Raw genomic sequence first — 17,534 nt, 5'->3', positions numbered from 1 at the left:
ATTATTATTATTATTATTAATGATACATCATAATTACAATCATTTAAAATCAGCTCATAAAATAACATATCTAAAACCACACACAATTTACAAATACAATTTAAAAAACATCCTGAGGTAGATATATATATTTGGGGTGATTTCCCTTATAAAGGGTCAGAGGGGTATGCTTTCTGGAAGAGATGGGTTTTCAGCACCTTTTTAAAGGCGTCTAGAGTGGAAGTGAGTCGAATCTCTTCTGGGAGATTATTCCAAAGTGTTGGGGCCATAGTTGTAAATGCTCTTTGGTGAGTGGCTATTAATCTCACTTTGGGATGTTCGAGTAGGAGCTTCCCAGTTGTTCTGAGAGTGTGGGGCGGATTGTGTAGGGAGAGGCGTTCCCTCAAGTAACTCCGGCCCAAGCCATTTAGGGCTTTAAAGGTCATAACCAACACTTTGTATTGGGCTCGGAAGCTAACTGGCAGCCAGTGTAAAGATTTTAATACCGGTGTAATATGGTCCGATCTAGGTGTCCCCGTGATCAATCTGGCTGCAGCGTTTTGAACTAACTGAAGCTTCCGAACTTGGTACAAAGGTAGCCCCATGTAGAGCGCATTACAGAAATCTAACCGAGAGGTTACCAGTGCATGTACTATAGTTTCAAGGTCCTTTCGATCCAGGCAGGGACGCAGTTGGCGTATCAGCCGAAGCTGGTACCAAGCACTCCTGGCCATCGCATCTACTTGAGATGATAACTGTAGAGATGGATCCAGGAGTACTCCCAAACTGCGGACTTTGTCCTTTAGAGGAAGTGTGACCCTGTCCAGGACTGGATGACAAATTTCTCTGTCTGGATCTGGGGTACCTATCGCTAGTACCTCTGTTTTCTCTGGATTCAGCTTGAGTTTGTTTTCCCTCATCCAGCCCATTACTGACCCCAGGCAGGCATCCAGAGGAAAGATGCCCTCCTTAGTCACTGAATCAGCCGGAGACATGGAGAGATAGATCTGGGTGTCATCAGCATATTGATAACACTGTGCTCCATGCCTCCAGATGATCTCTCCCAGTGGCTTCATGTAAATGTTAAATAGCATGGAGGACAGGATGGCGCCCTGAGGGATGCCAGATATCAGCTCTCTTTTGCAAGAGCAATTGTTCCCCAGCCGCACCATCTGGATCCTTCCCGAGAGGTAGGACCGGAGCCCCTGGAGCGCAGTGCCCCCAATACCTAAATCTCTCAGGCGTTCCAGAAGGATACCATGGTCGATGGTATCGAAAGCTGCTGTCGATACTCAGACGGAGATCATCGACAAAGGCAACCATGGTAGTCTCAACTCCGAATCCCGCCCTGAAACCAGTTTGAAATGGGTCCAGATAATTGGTTTCATAAACTTGATTTAGCATTGCTTTTCATAGAATCCTAGAATCAGAAGAGACCGCAAGGGCCATCCAGTCCAACCCCCTTCTGCCATGCAGGAACTCTCAGTCAAAGCATCTGCATTGACAGATGGCCATCCAGCCTCTGTTTAAAGACCTCCAAAGACAGAGACTCCACCAAAATCTCTGAGGAAGGAGTGTGTTCTACTGTCCAACAGCCCTTACTCTCAGGAAGTTCCTCCTAATGTTGAGGTAGAACCTCTCTCCTGTAGCTTGCATCCACTGCTCCATTGTGTCCAATTCTTTGGAACAGCAGAAAAGAAGCTTGCTCCCTCCTGAATATGACATCCCTTCAAGTATTTAAACAGAGCTATCATATCACCCCTTAACCTTCTCTTCTCCAGGCTAAACATCCCAGGTCCCTGAGTCGTTCCTCATAGGACATGGTTTCCAGACCCTTCACCATTTTAGTCACCCTCCTTTGGACACATGGCTCCAGTTTCTCAACATCCTTTTTGAATTGTGGTGCCCAGAACTGGACACAATATTCCAGGTGGGGCCTGACCAAAGCAGAATACAGTGGCACTATTACTTCTCTTGATCTAGACCAGTGATGGTGAACCTTTTACAGACTGAGTGCCCAAAGTGCAACCCAGACCCCGCTTATTTATTGCAGAGTGCCACATCCCTCTGGCTTTCTAGTAAGAAACTCTAGCAAACTCTGTACTAGGGTGACAGCATGTGTGCCCAGAGGGCTCTGAGTGCCACCTCTGGCACACATGCCATTGGTTCACCATCACTGATCTAGACTCTATACTTCTATTGATGCATCCTAAAATCACATTGGCCTTGTTGACTCATGTTCAACTTCTGGTCTATTTGGAGTCTTAGATCCCTTTCACACGTAGTTTCATTCATCCAGGTGTCCCCCGTAATCCTATATCTGTGCATTTCATTTTTTTGCCCTAAGTGCAGTACCTTACATTTCTCCCTGTTGAAGTTCATTTTGTTAGCTGTGGCCCAGCTTTCTAGTCTATTCAGATCATTTTGAATGTTGATCCTGTCCTCTGGAGTATTAGCTATTCCTCCTAATTTGTGTCATCTGCAAATTTGATAAGTGTGCCCCCAATTCTGTCTCCAAGTCATTGATAAAGATGTTGAATAGCACTGGACCCAGGACAGAGCCCCACTGGTCACTTCTCTCCAGGATGAAAGGGAGCCATTGCTGACCATCCTCTGGGTTCAGCCGGTCAACCAATTACAAATCCATGTAAGTGTTACCTTGTCTAGCCCACATTCTACAAGCTTTTTTTGCTCCTTCTTGACATTTTTTGGTGTTTGGTTTTGTTGTATTGTTTAGTTTTGTTTCTTGAGTTCTACGTTTGGGAGGACTGGTGCGGTGGCAAAGATTAGCTGTGGGGAACACCCATTGTGGCCTCGTTGTAGATTCGTCTTTTGGTTTCTGATGCCATACTCAAGAACAACTTGTCTGTGACATCAAAGCTTTTTTTCCACAAACAGGAAATTAGCTGAGTGGGCAACACAGTGATTATAAGTTGAGTCTACTTATATATTTCCATAGGGAACATAGATGATTACTACACATCAGATAGCAGTAATTGCACATCTACTCACCTGATAACCAGTCCTCCTCATGAACTACCAGAAGCTGCAGTGTTCACTCTTAAAAATCATAATAATGCATATCAGAACATGGATCTTATGCTTTGTACGAGATTGTTTTCATAGAATCGTAGAGTTGGAAGAGACCCCAAGGGCCATCCAGTCCAACCTCATCCTGCCATGCAGGAACTCTCAATCAAAGCACTCCTGGCAGAGGGCCATCCAGCCTCTCTTTAAAAACCTCCAAAGAAGGAGACTCCGCCAGACTCCAAGGAAGGAGTGTGTGCCACTCTCGCATAGCTCTTACCATCAGGAGATTCTTCCTAATGTTTAGATGAAATCTCTCTTTCTGTTGCTTTAATACATTGCCCCATGTCCTATTCTCTGGAACAGCAGAAACGAAGCTTGCTCCCTCCTCAATGTGACTCCCCTTCAAATATTTAAAAAGGCCTATCATATCACCTTCGCTTCTCCAGGCTAAACATCCCCAGTTCCTCACAGGGCTCATGGTTTCCAGGCCCTTCACCATTTTGGTGGGCCTCCTTTGACTGCATGGGTCTTGAAAGACTATGGAGCAACCTTACAGACATGAAAGTGCCAAGACATCTGACAGTCCTGATGAGGGATGTGTACTTAGGTCAGGCAAGGCTGCATCCTTTGGCCCTAGAACAGATCAAGCCAGAAATCTCCCTGGGAGCCAAGATGACTAAACTGAGGCTATTGCCCTTTGGCCACATCATGAGAAGGTGAGACTCACTGGAAAAAACAATAATGCTAGAGAAGTACAAAGAGAGGTGGGCCACCACTTGCTATACGGATGGACTCTACTAAGGAGGTCACGGGTGTGAAATTACAAGAACTAAGCAGAGCAGTGGAGGAGAGGGGCCTTGGAGAGATCTCATCCTTAGGGTCACCATGCGTTGAAATCAACTCAAGGGCAGCCAGTGTCAACGAAAATGATGAGATTCTGCTTGACCTCTGATCTCGGGAGTCCCTGATCCAGCCAAAATGTACAGGAAAGTGTAATCGCAACTATGACTAATGGCTCACTGCAGGATGGGGTTTTCCTTCACCCCTTTGAAAGAAGCTGTGATTAAGCTGCCATTACTGCCCAAGTCAACATTTGCAAATTATAGGCCAGCATCTCGCTTATCTGTTTTGGTTAAGAGAATCAAACATGCAAGAGCAGGTCAGCCACAGGCGTCCTTTGATGCTGGCGACTGTTTTGGTTTCCAGGCTGCTGGGTGCCCTGAAACTGGTTGTAGTTTCAGTTGTAGTACTGGTTGCCCTTGGAGATGAGTGCTACTACAAGAAGGGAGGCAGGAGAACATAAACGTACTCCATACTCCATCGGCCTTCAATACTATTAATTTTTACTTCTTTCTGGACCACTCGTGTATAGTTTGAGACGATGAAGGACTGTATTATTATTATTATTATTATTATTATTATTATTATTATTCCTCTTTTCCCCCAAAAATTGAGAGTCAAAGTGGTTCCAGTTTAAAAAAACAAATTGGCTCACAATGTAAAAGTTTGTTATGCAAGCTAGTCAATGAGAACGTATGAGATGTACAGAGAAAAACTGCATTGAACGAAATGGAATAGATATGTGTTTGCGTGTCTGTTTTTGAATTTTAAAAATGTTAAGTCAAAGGCTTTCATGGCAATTGCTTCCTTCGAAGAAGGCCTTTGTCTCCCTGGAGCAAAATAGCCGTGACGACATATCTATGTTTGTTGGTATGGAGATATGGTTATATTGTATTGTTGTGTGTCTTCAAGTAATGTCTGTCATGACGACCCTAAAGCAAATCTATTGTAGGGTTTTCTTGGCAGAACTGGTTCAGAGGAGGTTTGTCCTTGCCTTCTTCTGAGCCTGAGAGAGTGTAACTTGCCCAGGATCGCCCAGTCGGTTTCCATGGAGATTCGAACCCAGCGTCCTCTAGACCAACACTCAAACCACTACACCATCATGGCTCTCTTCCTTATATCCCTTGAGTATCATAGATGGCAAGGGCCATCCAGTCCAACCCCATTCTGCCATGCAGGAACTCTCAGTCAAAGCATCCCTGACATATAGCCATCCAGCCTCTGCTTAAAGACCTCTAAGGAAGGAGACTCATTGTTCAGAGCAGTAGCTGTAGTAAGCCACTAGTAGTCACCACAGTGCAAGTCTGTAGTTATTATGGATCAACATGGCTCCCTTTTCTTTTTAAATTCAGTTTCAATGGCAGTCTGAAATTGTAGTTAATTCCCAGACTGAAATGTGCGTCCTGCGCCAGTCCTTTACAAAGGGTCAAAGGCACGACATTTGAAAAATGTAAAACGACAAAGCTGCCTTATTGTGGGACAAACCAAATGTAAGACTTATCCATAACTTTTAGCCAGTAAAATAGAGCTAGCATAACACGCAACAAGCCACTAGGAGTCAGTCGAGGGCAACATCCCTGGCCTTTGCGTGGTGTTTCCCTTGTACAGACAATCAGGAACTGGAAGTGGGATTTCCAAAACAGCATTTAGGAAAGAGCAAAGGTCCCAATCCACCCCCCTGTGTTTGTGGCAGCATCAACACAAGTTGTAAGAGTAGGATGTGGAGGATTGTTGGAGCCCAAAGGGCAGAGAGGCAGTGTGATGTAGTGGTTTGAGTCCTGGACCAGGACTCTGGGAGACCAGGGGCTCATTCCCACTTACATTTAAACCGGTGTGAGATTCGCCTCTGCTCCATGTCAATGAATTGATTCCAAAAGGTCCATCGTTCCCACTATGAAAGCGGATCTTTTCATTATCCCCTTGGAATTGCTTCTAAACTAAAAGCAGGAAGGACAACATGAGTTGGACGCATTCGGGAAGTAGAAGGGATTCCACAGACTGGTCAAATAAGCAGCAAGATTTAAATGTAATAATATTAGAGGAATTATGGGAATTTAAAAAGTTCTTCAAGGCGGAGATAAGGGAAGAGCAGAAAAGCCTAAGGGAAGAAATAAGACTGGACTTGCAGACAGAAATCTATGGTTTAGGGAAGAAGATTGATAGTTTGAACACTGAATTTAAAGAGATTAAGGAAGAAGTCCAACTTACGGTAAGGAAGACGAAGGACTTGGAAAATAAAATTGAAGAGATAGCGAAGATACAAAGCAAAGAAGAGAGAATTTTATGGGGGCAAGAAAAAAAACAGCGGGATAGAGCCATAAAAATTAGAGGTCTCCCAGAAACGGAAGGAGAAAACTTGGAGGAAAGAATTATTCCGGCCTTAGCAAATTTTTTGGACTCTCCTGTGGATTTGATCAATGTGCAAATTGATAAGTTGTTTAGAATTTTCTCTAAAGTAGCCCAAGAGAAAGGGCTGCCACGTGACATAGCAGTCGGCTTCAACAACGCGAGGATTAGAGAGAGGGTTATTCAGAAAAACTTCAATGAAAGCTTGGTTATTGATAATGTGGAGGTGGAGATCTATAGGGATCTACCTTTACCTATATTGAAGCAAAGACAGCAATACAGGTTCCTCACTTCGTTATTGCAGAGGAGGAACATTAGTTATAGATGGGGGAATGTAGAAGGGGTTGTCTTTATGTTCAAAGAAAGACGTTTTAAAATTAACTCATTGGACAAGGCAAAGGAGTTTTATAAGAGACTGCTCCAAAACGAGGAAAAAGGAGAAGAAGAAACACAAAACCCCTCTTTAGATGTTATAAGAGAATTTACCCCATCTAAGAAAGGAAAAGACTTGTCGGAAGGAGGAGGTGATTTGGATAAAGGAAATCCGAAAGAAAACATACTGAATACTGAAAAGGATTTATTGTTGGGAGAGTTGGATCTAGAATAAGAAGGTTTGGTATAGAGGAATTTAATTTCTTTTACGTTTGAAACCTCTCCTCTTCGTTTCCTTTTGTTGGGTATTTGTAAGGGCTAAAAATGTTGAACATTGCATCTTGGAATATAGGGGGGATTAATAAGGAAAGAAAGAGAAAACAGATTTTTCATTTATTAGAAAAAAGGAAATATGATGTGGTTTGCTTACAAGAAACCAAGATTAGAAGGGGAGATTTAAAGTATTTAAGAAACCCAAGATTGGGTAAGTGTTTTGTGACGGCGACTGAGAAGAAAAAGAGGGGATGTGTAATTTATGTTAATAAAAAATGGGAGGCGAAAGAAGTTAAGACAGACTCAGAGGGGAGGTATGTGATAGTGGAAGTTAATACAGGCAATGAGGTGTTAACGATAGTAAATCTATATGGCCCCCTGGAAAGAAAAGAGAGCTTCTTTGCAAAACTAAATGAGGACTTAATGGAGCATGATAAAGGAAAGTTAATTATAGCAGGTGATTACAATGGGGTCCTGAAGGTGAAAAGAGATAGGAAGTCAGAGAAAAAACTAAAGGACTCACAGGGGAAACTCCCTAAGAGCTGTTTTGACTTAATGGCAGAGCATGACTTAGATGATCTTTGAACGTATAAATACAACAATAAATCTGGATTTACTTTTTACTCTGAGGTCCATAAATCTTGGTCAAGGATAGATCTGTTTCTTTTATCAAAATCACTGCTAGTCAAGACACAGAAAATGGAAATTGACCCAAAAACCCTTTCTGATCATTGTTTGATTGAATGTACTGTGAATTTAGATAATAATAAGGGGAGAAATTGGAGATTACAAGAGGAGATGTTGAAGGATGAGGATACGATTCAATTCCTGAAAGAAGAGATAAAAATTTACTTTAAAATTAATGAGACCAAGGAGGCAAAAATGAACACTGTTTGGGACGCTAGCAAAGCGGTCATCAGAGGGTTATTAATTAAAAAACAGAAAGAACTGAGGAAAGCTAAAAAAGTCAAGGAAGAGAAGCTTATTGAAGAATTAAGTAGGAAGGAAAAAATATTGAAGCAATATCCATCGAATAAAAAATTGATAACGGAGGTGGAAATTTTGCGAAGACAATTTCAAAATCGGATTAATGAGGAACTAGAGAGAGATCTTAAACGGAATAGATTAAATTTCTTTGAAAATGGAAACAAGGTGGGAAGATGGTTAGCTAGAAGAATTGAGGGCTGTCAGGAAAAGAAAAAGATAGTGAAGTTAGTAATAGATGGAAGAACTGTAACCACTCAATCGGAAATCATAAAAAGATTTCAGAACTATTACGAAACATTATATAATCAAGACCGTGAAGCTACAAATTCAACAGATAGGACTGACAAATATCTAGAGGGTGTAACACTTAAGAAAATAACCCAGGAACATAAATCAATCTTAGAAGCTAAAATCTCGAAACAAGAAATTTTGAATGCTATTTCACGTTTAAAGGAAGGGAAAACTCCAGGAGGGGATGGCTTTTCTGCAATGTATTATAAGACCTTTAAATCAGAATTGGTAGATCCTTTGTTAAAACTTTTCAACTTGGTTGAGGAGGAGGGCATTCCCCAGACATGGGAGCAGGCAATGATTACACTCATCCCTAAAACAGATAAGGATACTACATGCATGGCTAACTATAGACCTATCAGTCTCCTGAATGTTGATTATAAAATTTATACAATGATCTGGGCTTCGAGACTCAAAGGCATTTTGAATGAAATAATAGGAAAAGAACAAAATGGGTTTCTATCCGGAAGACAAATAAGGAATAACATTAGAACGATCCTGAATAGTCTAGAGTATTATCATGTGAATAACGGAAAACAATGTGCTTTGATTTCAGTAGACATGGAAAAAGCATTTGACAACTTAAGGTGGGATTTTTTATTTCAAGTACTAAAGAAAAGAGACATGGGGGATAAGTTCATTAAAGCTTTGAGCCAAATTTATAAAAAACAAAAAGCAGTCGTGATAGTAAACAATGAAAGATCCCAGGAATTTGAGGTGAGGAAAGGAGTGAGACAAGGATGCCCGCTATCTACATTACTTTTTATTTTAGCAATTGACATATTAATAGGGAAAATCAATGAAAATAAACACGTAAAAGGAATTAAGAATAAAGGTCAATTAATAAAATCTAAAGCATTTGCAGACGATGTGGCAATAATCCTGGAGGATCCACTTCATAGCATTGAACCCCTAATGGGAGAATTAATGATATTCGGTCGATTAGCAGGCTTAAGGATAAATAAGGATAAAACGGTTATGATCACTAAAAACCTCTCTTTAGAAGAGGAAAAAAAAAACTGAGTGAGAAATCAGGGTTCAAGATAGTCAAACATATGAAATATTTAGGCGTGACTATAACAAAAGACAATCTAAGACTGTTTGAAAATAATTATGGCACCAAATGGAAAGAGATTAAAGAAAATCTACATAGATGGAACAGGTTAAACCTTTCTCTTTTGGGAAGAATTGCGGTGATCAAAATGGTTATTCTGCCGAAACTAATGTTTTTATTTCTAAACCTCCCGATTATTATAAGAAAAAATCAATTTAAGGTGTGGGAAAAAGAATTAAATAATTTTATTTGGAGGGGAGCTAAGCCAAGGATTAAGAGTTCTATACTGAAAGATTCTAAGGAAAATGGAGGCTATGCACTCCCCGATTTTCAGATCTATTACTGGGCATGTAGTCTGATGTGGATTCAAAACTGGGTAAAATTGGATGAAAAAGAGGTACTGAACTTAGAAAATACGCAATTAAGATACGGATGGCATGCATTTTTATGCTATGAGCAACTAGGGAAGAATAAGGATTTTGACAATCACCCAATAAGAAAATCGTTATTAATGACTTGGGCAAAACTTAAAAAGATGTTCTATTTTAAAATACCGATATGGACTTCAACACAAGAGGCTTTCTTTGGAAGATGGTTAAGGGAAGACAATCATACCTGGATGGTATATAAGGACTGTGTAAGAAAAGACCCACAAGGGAATTGGTCCTTTAAATCTAGGGAGGAATTAAAAACTGAGGGGTTTAATTTAAATTGGTTTAACTACTATCAGGTTCAAAATAAATTCAAAGAGGACATGGAAAGGGGAGGAATTGAAGCTAAAATGAATGAATTAGATATATTATTTTGGCTACCTGACAAAAAGAAGGTCTCAAAATTTTATAAATTGTTACGCAGCCGTATTTTAGAACAGGAAATGGTCAAAGCATACATGACGAAATGGGCACAAGACTTGGGGAAAACAATCAACTTAAACGAGTGGCAAAGTGCATGGAAAAAAACCCATGATTTTACCATAGCACAGGAACCCAAAGAGAATTTACTTAAAATTATGAACAGGTGGTATTATACACCATGGAGAATTAAAAAAATGTACAAGTTGAAACATGGGAAATGCTGGAGGTGTAACAGTGAGAAGGGTAACCTGATTCATTGCAAAATTATTCAAGGATTCTGGAAAGAAATTCATAAATTGATTCAAAAAATATTGGGAATAAAATTTCCGTTAGATCCCAAAATTTACCTTTTGAATATGACAACAGTGCTATAACCGGAGGATGAAAAAATTTACTGGAGGATAATACTTTATATGATTACAGCGGCAAGAGTTGAGATCGCTAAGCTATGGAAATCAGATAAAACTCCTACAAGAGATACTTGGTTGATGAAAGTTAATGATTACAGAATATTAGATATGCTTTCTTGTAATGTTAAAAATTTTAGCAGGAAAAGATCGAAAGAAGATTGGAGAAAGATAACTGATTTTTTGAAAAAAGAATGGAATTTGGAGATAGAACTCAATGAAGTTTAAATGGGAGGAATCAAGGTTAACAAATTTTGTATAGTTTCTGGAATCAATAGAGTGATCTTGGCTTTAATGATCTTCTCCCTCTCTCTCTCCCTTGGTAGCCATAAATTAAAAGAAGAAATGGGCTATGAAACAAAGTGGTGCCGAAGAGTGTGTCCAAAGAAAAGGGAAATTGAAAAGGCTAAAAGTTGTAACCATGAGTTTACCTTTAACTGTAAAGAGTTGTATACAATTTTAAGTTTGTATGACCTTAAATTTGGATGTCATATGCAAGTTACCTTAGGAATGTGCAGAATTAGATCATGAAACTATCATTATTGAAACTAAGGGAATTGACCAAACATACAAAAGATGAGTGATAAAGATAATTGTGTTACATACTAAACGTTGTAACAAAGTTGAATTAGTTTATTCCAAGCTTTGTTACTTTCCAAGTCCGGGGCAGAAGGAAGTTTATTTATGAAGGGTTCATTAAGATTAGACAAGATATGTTTAACTATTAGTGGTTATATGGAACTTATTTTAATTTTTCTTTGTGTGTATTCGCAATGGATATACAGTCATGATGACTTAAAAAAAAAAAAAGGAATTGCTTCTTTTTTGGCACGATTGTCATCCCCACTGGTTTGCGCCGCTTCAAAATGCATGTCAATCATCAGCGCATCATCGGTGAAGTAAGCGGCAGCCTGGGCAGACCAGCTTGGGAACTATATCTTTTTAAAAAATTGATAGAAGATTTGATTGACTAGTTTTGCAACTACTTATCTCACTCATTGCAAGTAGTTGCAAAACCATTGAATCAAACCTTCTATCAGTTTTACTTTTTTAAAAATCAATAGAAGATTCGATTCATTGGTTTTGCAACTACTTGCCTCACTGATTGCAAATAGTTGCCAAATCAATGGATCGAATCGTCTGTCAATTTTATTGTTTATTTTTTAAACCATGTGCCCATAAAAGTCACACCAGAAGCACAAAGGCAGCTCTGGGGGCGGTGGATCTCCCAAAAACTGAGGAGGGATGGTAAGCACCCCTCTGCCATTGGTCCCTCTCCTCCAGAATGACGCGATTCAGATCCGTCGTTCCCGATTGTTGAACACGCTCCGGAATCGATTTTTTCCCAAAGAACCGCTAGGAAATTAGTGTCTGGAAAAAACTTTTTTTGCATTTGCCTTGCTTTATCATGACAGAAACCAATCAAAGTAGGATCGGAACCGGTTTCAAATCAGAACGATAGTCATATAAACCGATCAGCAATTTGCTTTAAATCACAGTGGGAACGAGCCTGTTGTCTTCTACACAACCAAACCAAAGATTGTGTAGGCCTTCTGCCTTCTTTTTCATTTTGCCACCGTACATCACTCAAACAATAGTTTGGTATATTAGACCTCACTCCCACTTACAGATAAATCGGTGTGTGATCCGAATCGATGGATCGATTCGACAGCGGAGCTTGGTTCCCACTACATTTGCCCCAATCACATTTTTTCCCTCCAAAATAATCCACTTATGGCTCACATTCATGCATTAATTGATTCAAAATGGACCTGCTCTAGCCAACCAAAAGGCAAATTTAAATCGATTCCAAGCCACATCTGGTTCACACTTGTGCAGAATCGGTTTACTGAAAAAGATGCGGAAAACATCAGCATCAAAAAGACGCAGGTTAAATGGGTCTGGCGCATGGGCCCCCCCTCCGAATCGCTCCAGCAATTAGATTTAAGTGGGAACCAGGTTCATTTGAACTGGTTCAAACTGAATTGCAAACTGGTTTAAAAGATAGTGGGAGTGAGGCCTTAGTTGGTCCATGCTATCTTGGTTTTTAGGGTTTTTTAATAAGGTAATTTTGGTTATTATTATATACTTTTGAGTTAGGGTTTGTATTAACATCTTTCTCCAAGATTCTGCCACCAAAAAGGTGAAATCCACATGAAGATTTAGATGGGAACAGAATGCTTTACTTTGTCTTTTTTAAAACTTAAAAAAAATTAAATAAGTTTTATGATCCAAAACACAATGTATATAATAAAACTTTACAAAATGTTACTATTATTAGATCACATACGTTTCGGCCCCTTCCTCTCCTGCGATGTCTTTGACAAATAAATTACTTCCCAGGCCCAGAATGTGGGATATCTTATGAATAATTTCGCTAAACTTTAACTTTCTCAATCCAACGTCCTCATTTCACCCACCAGACCATTCCATTTATTTGAACATTATATTTTCGTTTTCTTTCCCTGAAGTATTCAAATAAAAGATATTCTACAATATATGTGACCAATATCCTCCCCCCCCCCCAAAAAAACCCCCTCAACCCAACGCAACCACAGCATGTGCAGCCCCTAACAAATTTTTATTATTCAATCTTCTGTTTTATTCAGTCCGAATTCTCTCAAGTTCAGGGTTAAACAATTCTGCTTATTAGATTGAAAGTATCTCCCCATCATCCTGTTTATCTCCTGTATAACACATAACCAAAAACGTTGTACATAGGGGCACTCCCACCACGGATGAATGCATGGTCCTTTTTGACCACATCCGTGCCAACAATTTGGAAAAGCTTTTAATTTATAGCTTGTTGTGGGTTTTCCAGCCAAGTGGCCAAGTTCTAGAAAAGTTTATTCCTGACGTTTCACCAGCATCTGTGGCTTTGGCATCTTCAGAGAAGGCTGGCATGGAAGAGAGTGGTGTGTGTGTGTGTGTGTGTGTGTGTGTGTGTACGTACACACACACACACACACACTGTGTGACCCTGGTTTGGGAGGAGTGATTTCCATTGTTAATCTGTTGTTGAATGGTAAGGCCTCTGGGTGGGAGGAGATGAAAGGAGCATTAGTGTCTGCTTAAGTAGAGATCCATTATCTGCTGGTTGGTTTCTCATTTGCATTTGCTGAGTCTTGATTTTAGTGGTTTTTTCAGGACTGGTAGCCAAGCTTTACTAACTTTAAGGGTCTCTTCTTTCCTGATGAAGTTGTCCAGGTGCTTGTGGATTTCAATGGCTTCCCTGTGCCCTCAACTACTATCAGGTCAGAATGCACAGGGAAGCCATTGAAATCCACAAGCACTGAATATCTAAATATTTATTGAAGCTGTGGGCAGAATGGGTGGCAAGAGTTGCTTATGGGTCATAAAAGCCAATAATAAGGGCAACTTGGGACTGGATGAACAGTAAAGGAAGGGAAGAGCCCTGACAAAACTCTCATTTCACTCATTTCACATATCGTTTTGAAAGACTCAGAAGCACTGACCAAAGTGATGATTAGGCCCAGACTGTATTTTGCAGGTATACATTCTAAATCTTACATGTTCACATTTTGAGATATCTGTTGCCAACTGGATGTTCCAGTTGGATGTTGGATGAGCACATATGTCTTCTACTTGGGTAACCTGAATTTGAAGAGGTCTTCGGTTGAACCTGGGTGCCTCCCCAAGGAATTTTGAAAGCAGCTTTGTACAGTGGTTTGAATGTTGACCTAGGACTCTGGTAGACTAGGATTCAAATCCCCGCTCATCCATGGAAATCCACTCAGGTGACCTTGGACAGGTCACATTCTCTCATCCTAAGAGGAAGGCTGCAAACCCACTCTGAACAAATCTTGCCAAGAAAACCCCATAATAGGTCCGCCCTAAGATAGCCATAAGTTGTAAATGACTGGAAGGCACATGGATCCCCTGCGAAAAAGGAGGGGCGACTGTATATATGTTGTTTAAAACTCTCAAATCAACCCCTAACATCATTTCCTTTTTCCACAGCATCCATACAGACAGGCACTGTTGAGTGGAAATGTCAGATGATGATGAAATAAAGACTGGATCTAGCCCAGCAGAAATACTCTGGGAGCAGCCCTATTACTTGCGTTCCTCCACTGTGGTGCTGGGTGGCTGTTTGCACAAACGTCCCACTGTCCTGCCTGGCCCTACCAGCACTGGTGCAAGTCACTCGCTCTGAGGTCAGAACAAGGTGGCCAGCACTAACCACGTGAATGGACACAGAGTGGCATCCAGTGCCCTGATGGCAGCAGCGGGGAGGACTGCCGTGGCTTCCGGAGGGCTGTTTGGGCTCTGGCATGGCTTCTGGGCAAGCAAAAAAGGAATGCGAGACCCTTTCACACTCATCCAACAGCTGCACCAGTTCCATCAGGTGTACACTCTCCTCCTAAGTGTCCCCTGGTGTGGTCCGCACCCTCCGCACCGCCTTGTGACGCCACTGTATCCACCTTGTTCTGATCTCAGAATGAGCCTCACATGCACTGGCAATGGTGGCTGGCACCACAGCAGGAAGTGTTGTAAACAGCTGCCCAGCATTGCAACAGAGAGCTCTGGATCAAACAAAAGGTGAGTTTTTATAAAAAATGTGTTACATGGGATATATGGCAGGTTCCGTGTTACACTGGCCAGACATCATCCAGACAGTATGCACCAGAATGGGGATTGGGCCCTGCATCGTTTGGACTTGTCCTCGTGGGCTGGACGTGTCCACTTGGATATTTTATTTCGCTCAAGCAGACAGGGCCAAAGACAAGCAGGCAAAGTAGAGGTGGATTAAAAAATGTACAGTGGCAAATAATCAGCAACTCCTTGTGTCCTCTTGTGTTGGTCTTTGACGCACTGCAGCCTAGCGAGGAACAGCGCAGATCTTAAAAGGGCTGGGATGGACCACAGCACCCATTACGGGCTGCACATCAGGTCCTTTCATTCCCTCTGGCCAGCGGAAGGTAAATGCTTTCATGAGGCAGGTGAAGAAAATAAAGAGCTCAGTCTGTGCTAGCTGCCTCCCCAGACACGCTCGGCATCCTGCGGATGGAGAAAGAGAAGGCAGTAAGCATCTCAGACATACATCTCTGAAAAGACACTGTCCACTGTCCCACTGTCAAATAGCTCTTACTGTCAGGAAGTCCCTCCTAAGGTTGAGCTGGAATCTCCTGTAGCTTTCATCCATTGCTCCATTGGGTCATATTCTCTGAAGCAGCCGAAAACAAGCTTGCTCCATCCTCAATATGACATCCCTTCAAATGTTTAAACAGGGCTATCATACCACCTCATAACCATCTCTTACTGTCAGGACGTTCCTGCTAATGTTGAGGTGGAATCTCTGTTCCTGGAGCTTGCATCCATTGTTGCATGTTCTATTCTCTGGAGCAGCAGAAAACAAGCTTGCTCCATCCTCAATGTGACACCCCTTCAAACACTTTTTAAAATAGGGCTGTCATATCACCTCTTAACCATCTCTTTTCCAGGCTAAACATCCCAGTTCCCTAAGTAGTTCCTCATAGGGCTTTATGGTTTCCAGACCCTTCACCATTTTGCTGTCTCTCCTCTGGATACACACCAATTTATCAACATCCTTTTTGAATTGTGGTGCCCAGAACTGGACATAATGTTATTCCGGGTGAAGCCTGACCAAAGCAGAATAGAGTGGCACTATGACTTGATCTAGACATTATACTCCCATTGATGCAACCACATTGGCCTTAAGGGCCAAATGGCACATGATGTGACATATGTCATGTGGAACATGGTTGGCTGTTGTTTTCTGTCTTTAATTGCAGGCACAAGGGTAGGGAAGCACAGCCTGTTCTGAGGGGAAGTTTAATGCTTCTGGCTTCAGCCACCGTCCCAACAGAAACTGCCCTCACCACATAGCTTCAAGCATAGAAGGGAAGCTCCCATTTGCACACAGTGTACTCTATCACCGCTGAAGCACCCTGGTGCACCAGTCCCACCACATGCCCATGGAAAAGGAAGGACAAACAGTGCCTATGCCTGCATGATGCAATGAAAACATGAAGCCAGGAGCAAGTCACATCCATTCATTGATCACTCAGGTTGCAACCTTAGCTGCCCCTACTTGGGAGAAAGACCCACTGAAGACTATGGGGCTGTACAGACAGCCCAAAAGGAGCGGCCCTGGATGTGCAGGGTTGGGGACGCAGCAACCGGATGCCACACCCCCAAGTCACCGGGAAAAGAAGCCCTGAAAAGGAGCCTCTTTTGCTGATGCTACAGGAGCACCATAAGGGTCATGTTGCACCCTCATGACGCTCCCCATGTGCGGCACCATTTGTGCACCAAGCACAAGCGACATCATCATGGCATGCCTCATGTAAACAGAGGCGCACCAAAATGGCACACATGGCGCACGGTAGGGCTTGGGAGCATGCGGATGCTCCACTCTACTGAGCCCTACTTTTTCCCCCAGGCTCTACCTTACTTTGGAGTCTAAGGGGTGTCATACTGAGGATGGAGCAAGCTTGTTTCTGCTGCTTTAGAGACTGGGACCTGGACAATGGATTCAATCTCAAATGAGATTCCATCTAAATCTCAGGAAGAACTTCCTCATGGTCAGAGGTATTCGACTGTGGAAGACACTGCTGCGGAGGGTGGTAATCTCCTACTCTAGGGATCTAGGTGTCCAAGTAGACCACAAGTTGAACATGAGTCAAGAGTGCGATGGAGCAGCTAAAAAAGCTAATGCAATTCTAGGCAGCATCAACAGAAGTATAGTGTCCAGATCAAGGGAAGTAATAGTGCCACTGTATTCTGCTCTGGTCAGGCCCCACCTGGAATATTGTGTCCAGTTCTGGGAAAAACAATTCAAAAAGGACATTGAGAAACTGGAGCCATGTGTCTAAAGGAGGGTGACTGAAATGATGAAGGGTCTGGAAACCATGAAGCACTATGAGGAAGGACTTAGGGAATTGCTGGGGATGTTTAGCCTGGAGAAGAGAAGGTTAAGAGGTGATATGATGATAGCCCTGTTTAAATATTTGAAGGGATGTCATATTGAAGAGGGAGCAAGCTTGTTTTCTGCTGCTCCAGAGAACAGGATCCGGAACAATGGATGCAAGCTGCAGGAAAAGAGATTCCACCTGA

The 17,534-nt window shown here is 41.8% G+C and overlaps 2 protein-coding genes across 2 annotated transcripts in view; one reads left to right on the top strand and one right to left on the bottom strand.

The window, feature by feature from the left end:
* The first annotated feature begins 5,789 nt into the window (after positions 1–5,789).
* On the top strand, positions 5,790–11,169 carry LOC121924868. The gene is made up of 2 exons (XM_042456369.1): positions 5,790–6,806; positions 10,760–11,169. The coding sequence occupies exon 1, from the start codon at positions 5,807–5,809 to the stop codon at positions 6,800–6,802; it is 996 nt and encodes a 331-aa protein (XP_042312303.1). The 5' UTR covers positions 5,790–5,806; the 3' UTR covers positions 6,803–6,806; positions 10,760–11,169.
* A 3,820-nt stretch (positions 11,170–14,989) lies between these two features.
* The window catches only part of LOC121926912 (cytochrome P450 2J6-like), a 41,209-nt gene continuing 38,664 nt past the window's right edge, over positions 14,990–17,534 (bottom strand). Inside the window, exon 9 of the mRNA XM_042460295.1 lies at positions 14,990–15,455. Within this exon, the coding sequence (XP_042316229.1) occupies positions 15,277–15,455 (179 nt within the window). The 3' untranslated portion in view covers positions 14,990–15,276. The remainder of the gene's footprint in view (positions 15,456–17,534) is intronic.

The sequence above is a fragment of the Sceloporus undulatus genome, chromosome 3 (genome assembly GCF_019175285.1).
Source record: "Sceloporus undulatus isolate JIND9_A2432 ecotype Alabama chromosome 3, SceUnd_v1.1, whole genome shotgun sequence".
NCBI lineage: Eukaryota > Metazoa > Chordata > Lepidosauria > Squamata > Phrynosomatidae > Sceloporus > Sceloporus undulatus.
Note: the sequence above shows the minus strand (reverse complement) of the source record. Positions and strands in the feature narration are given on the sequence as shown.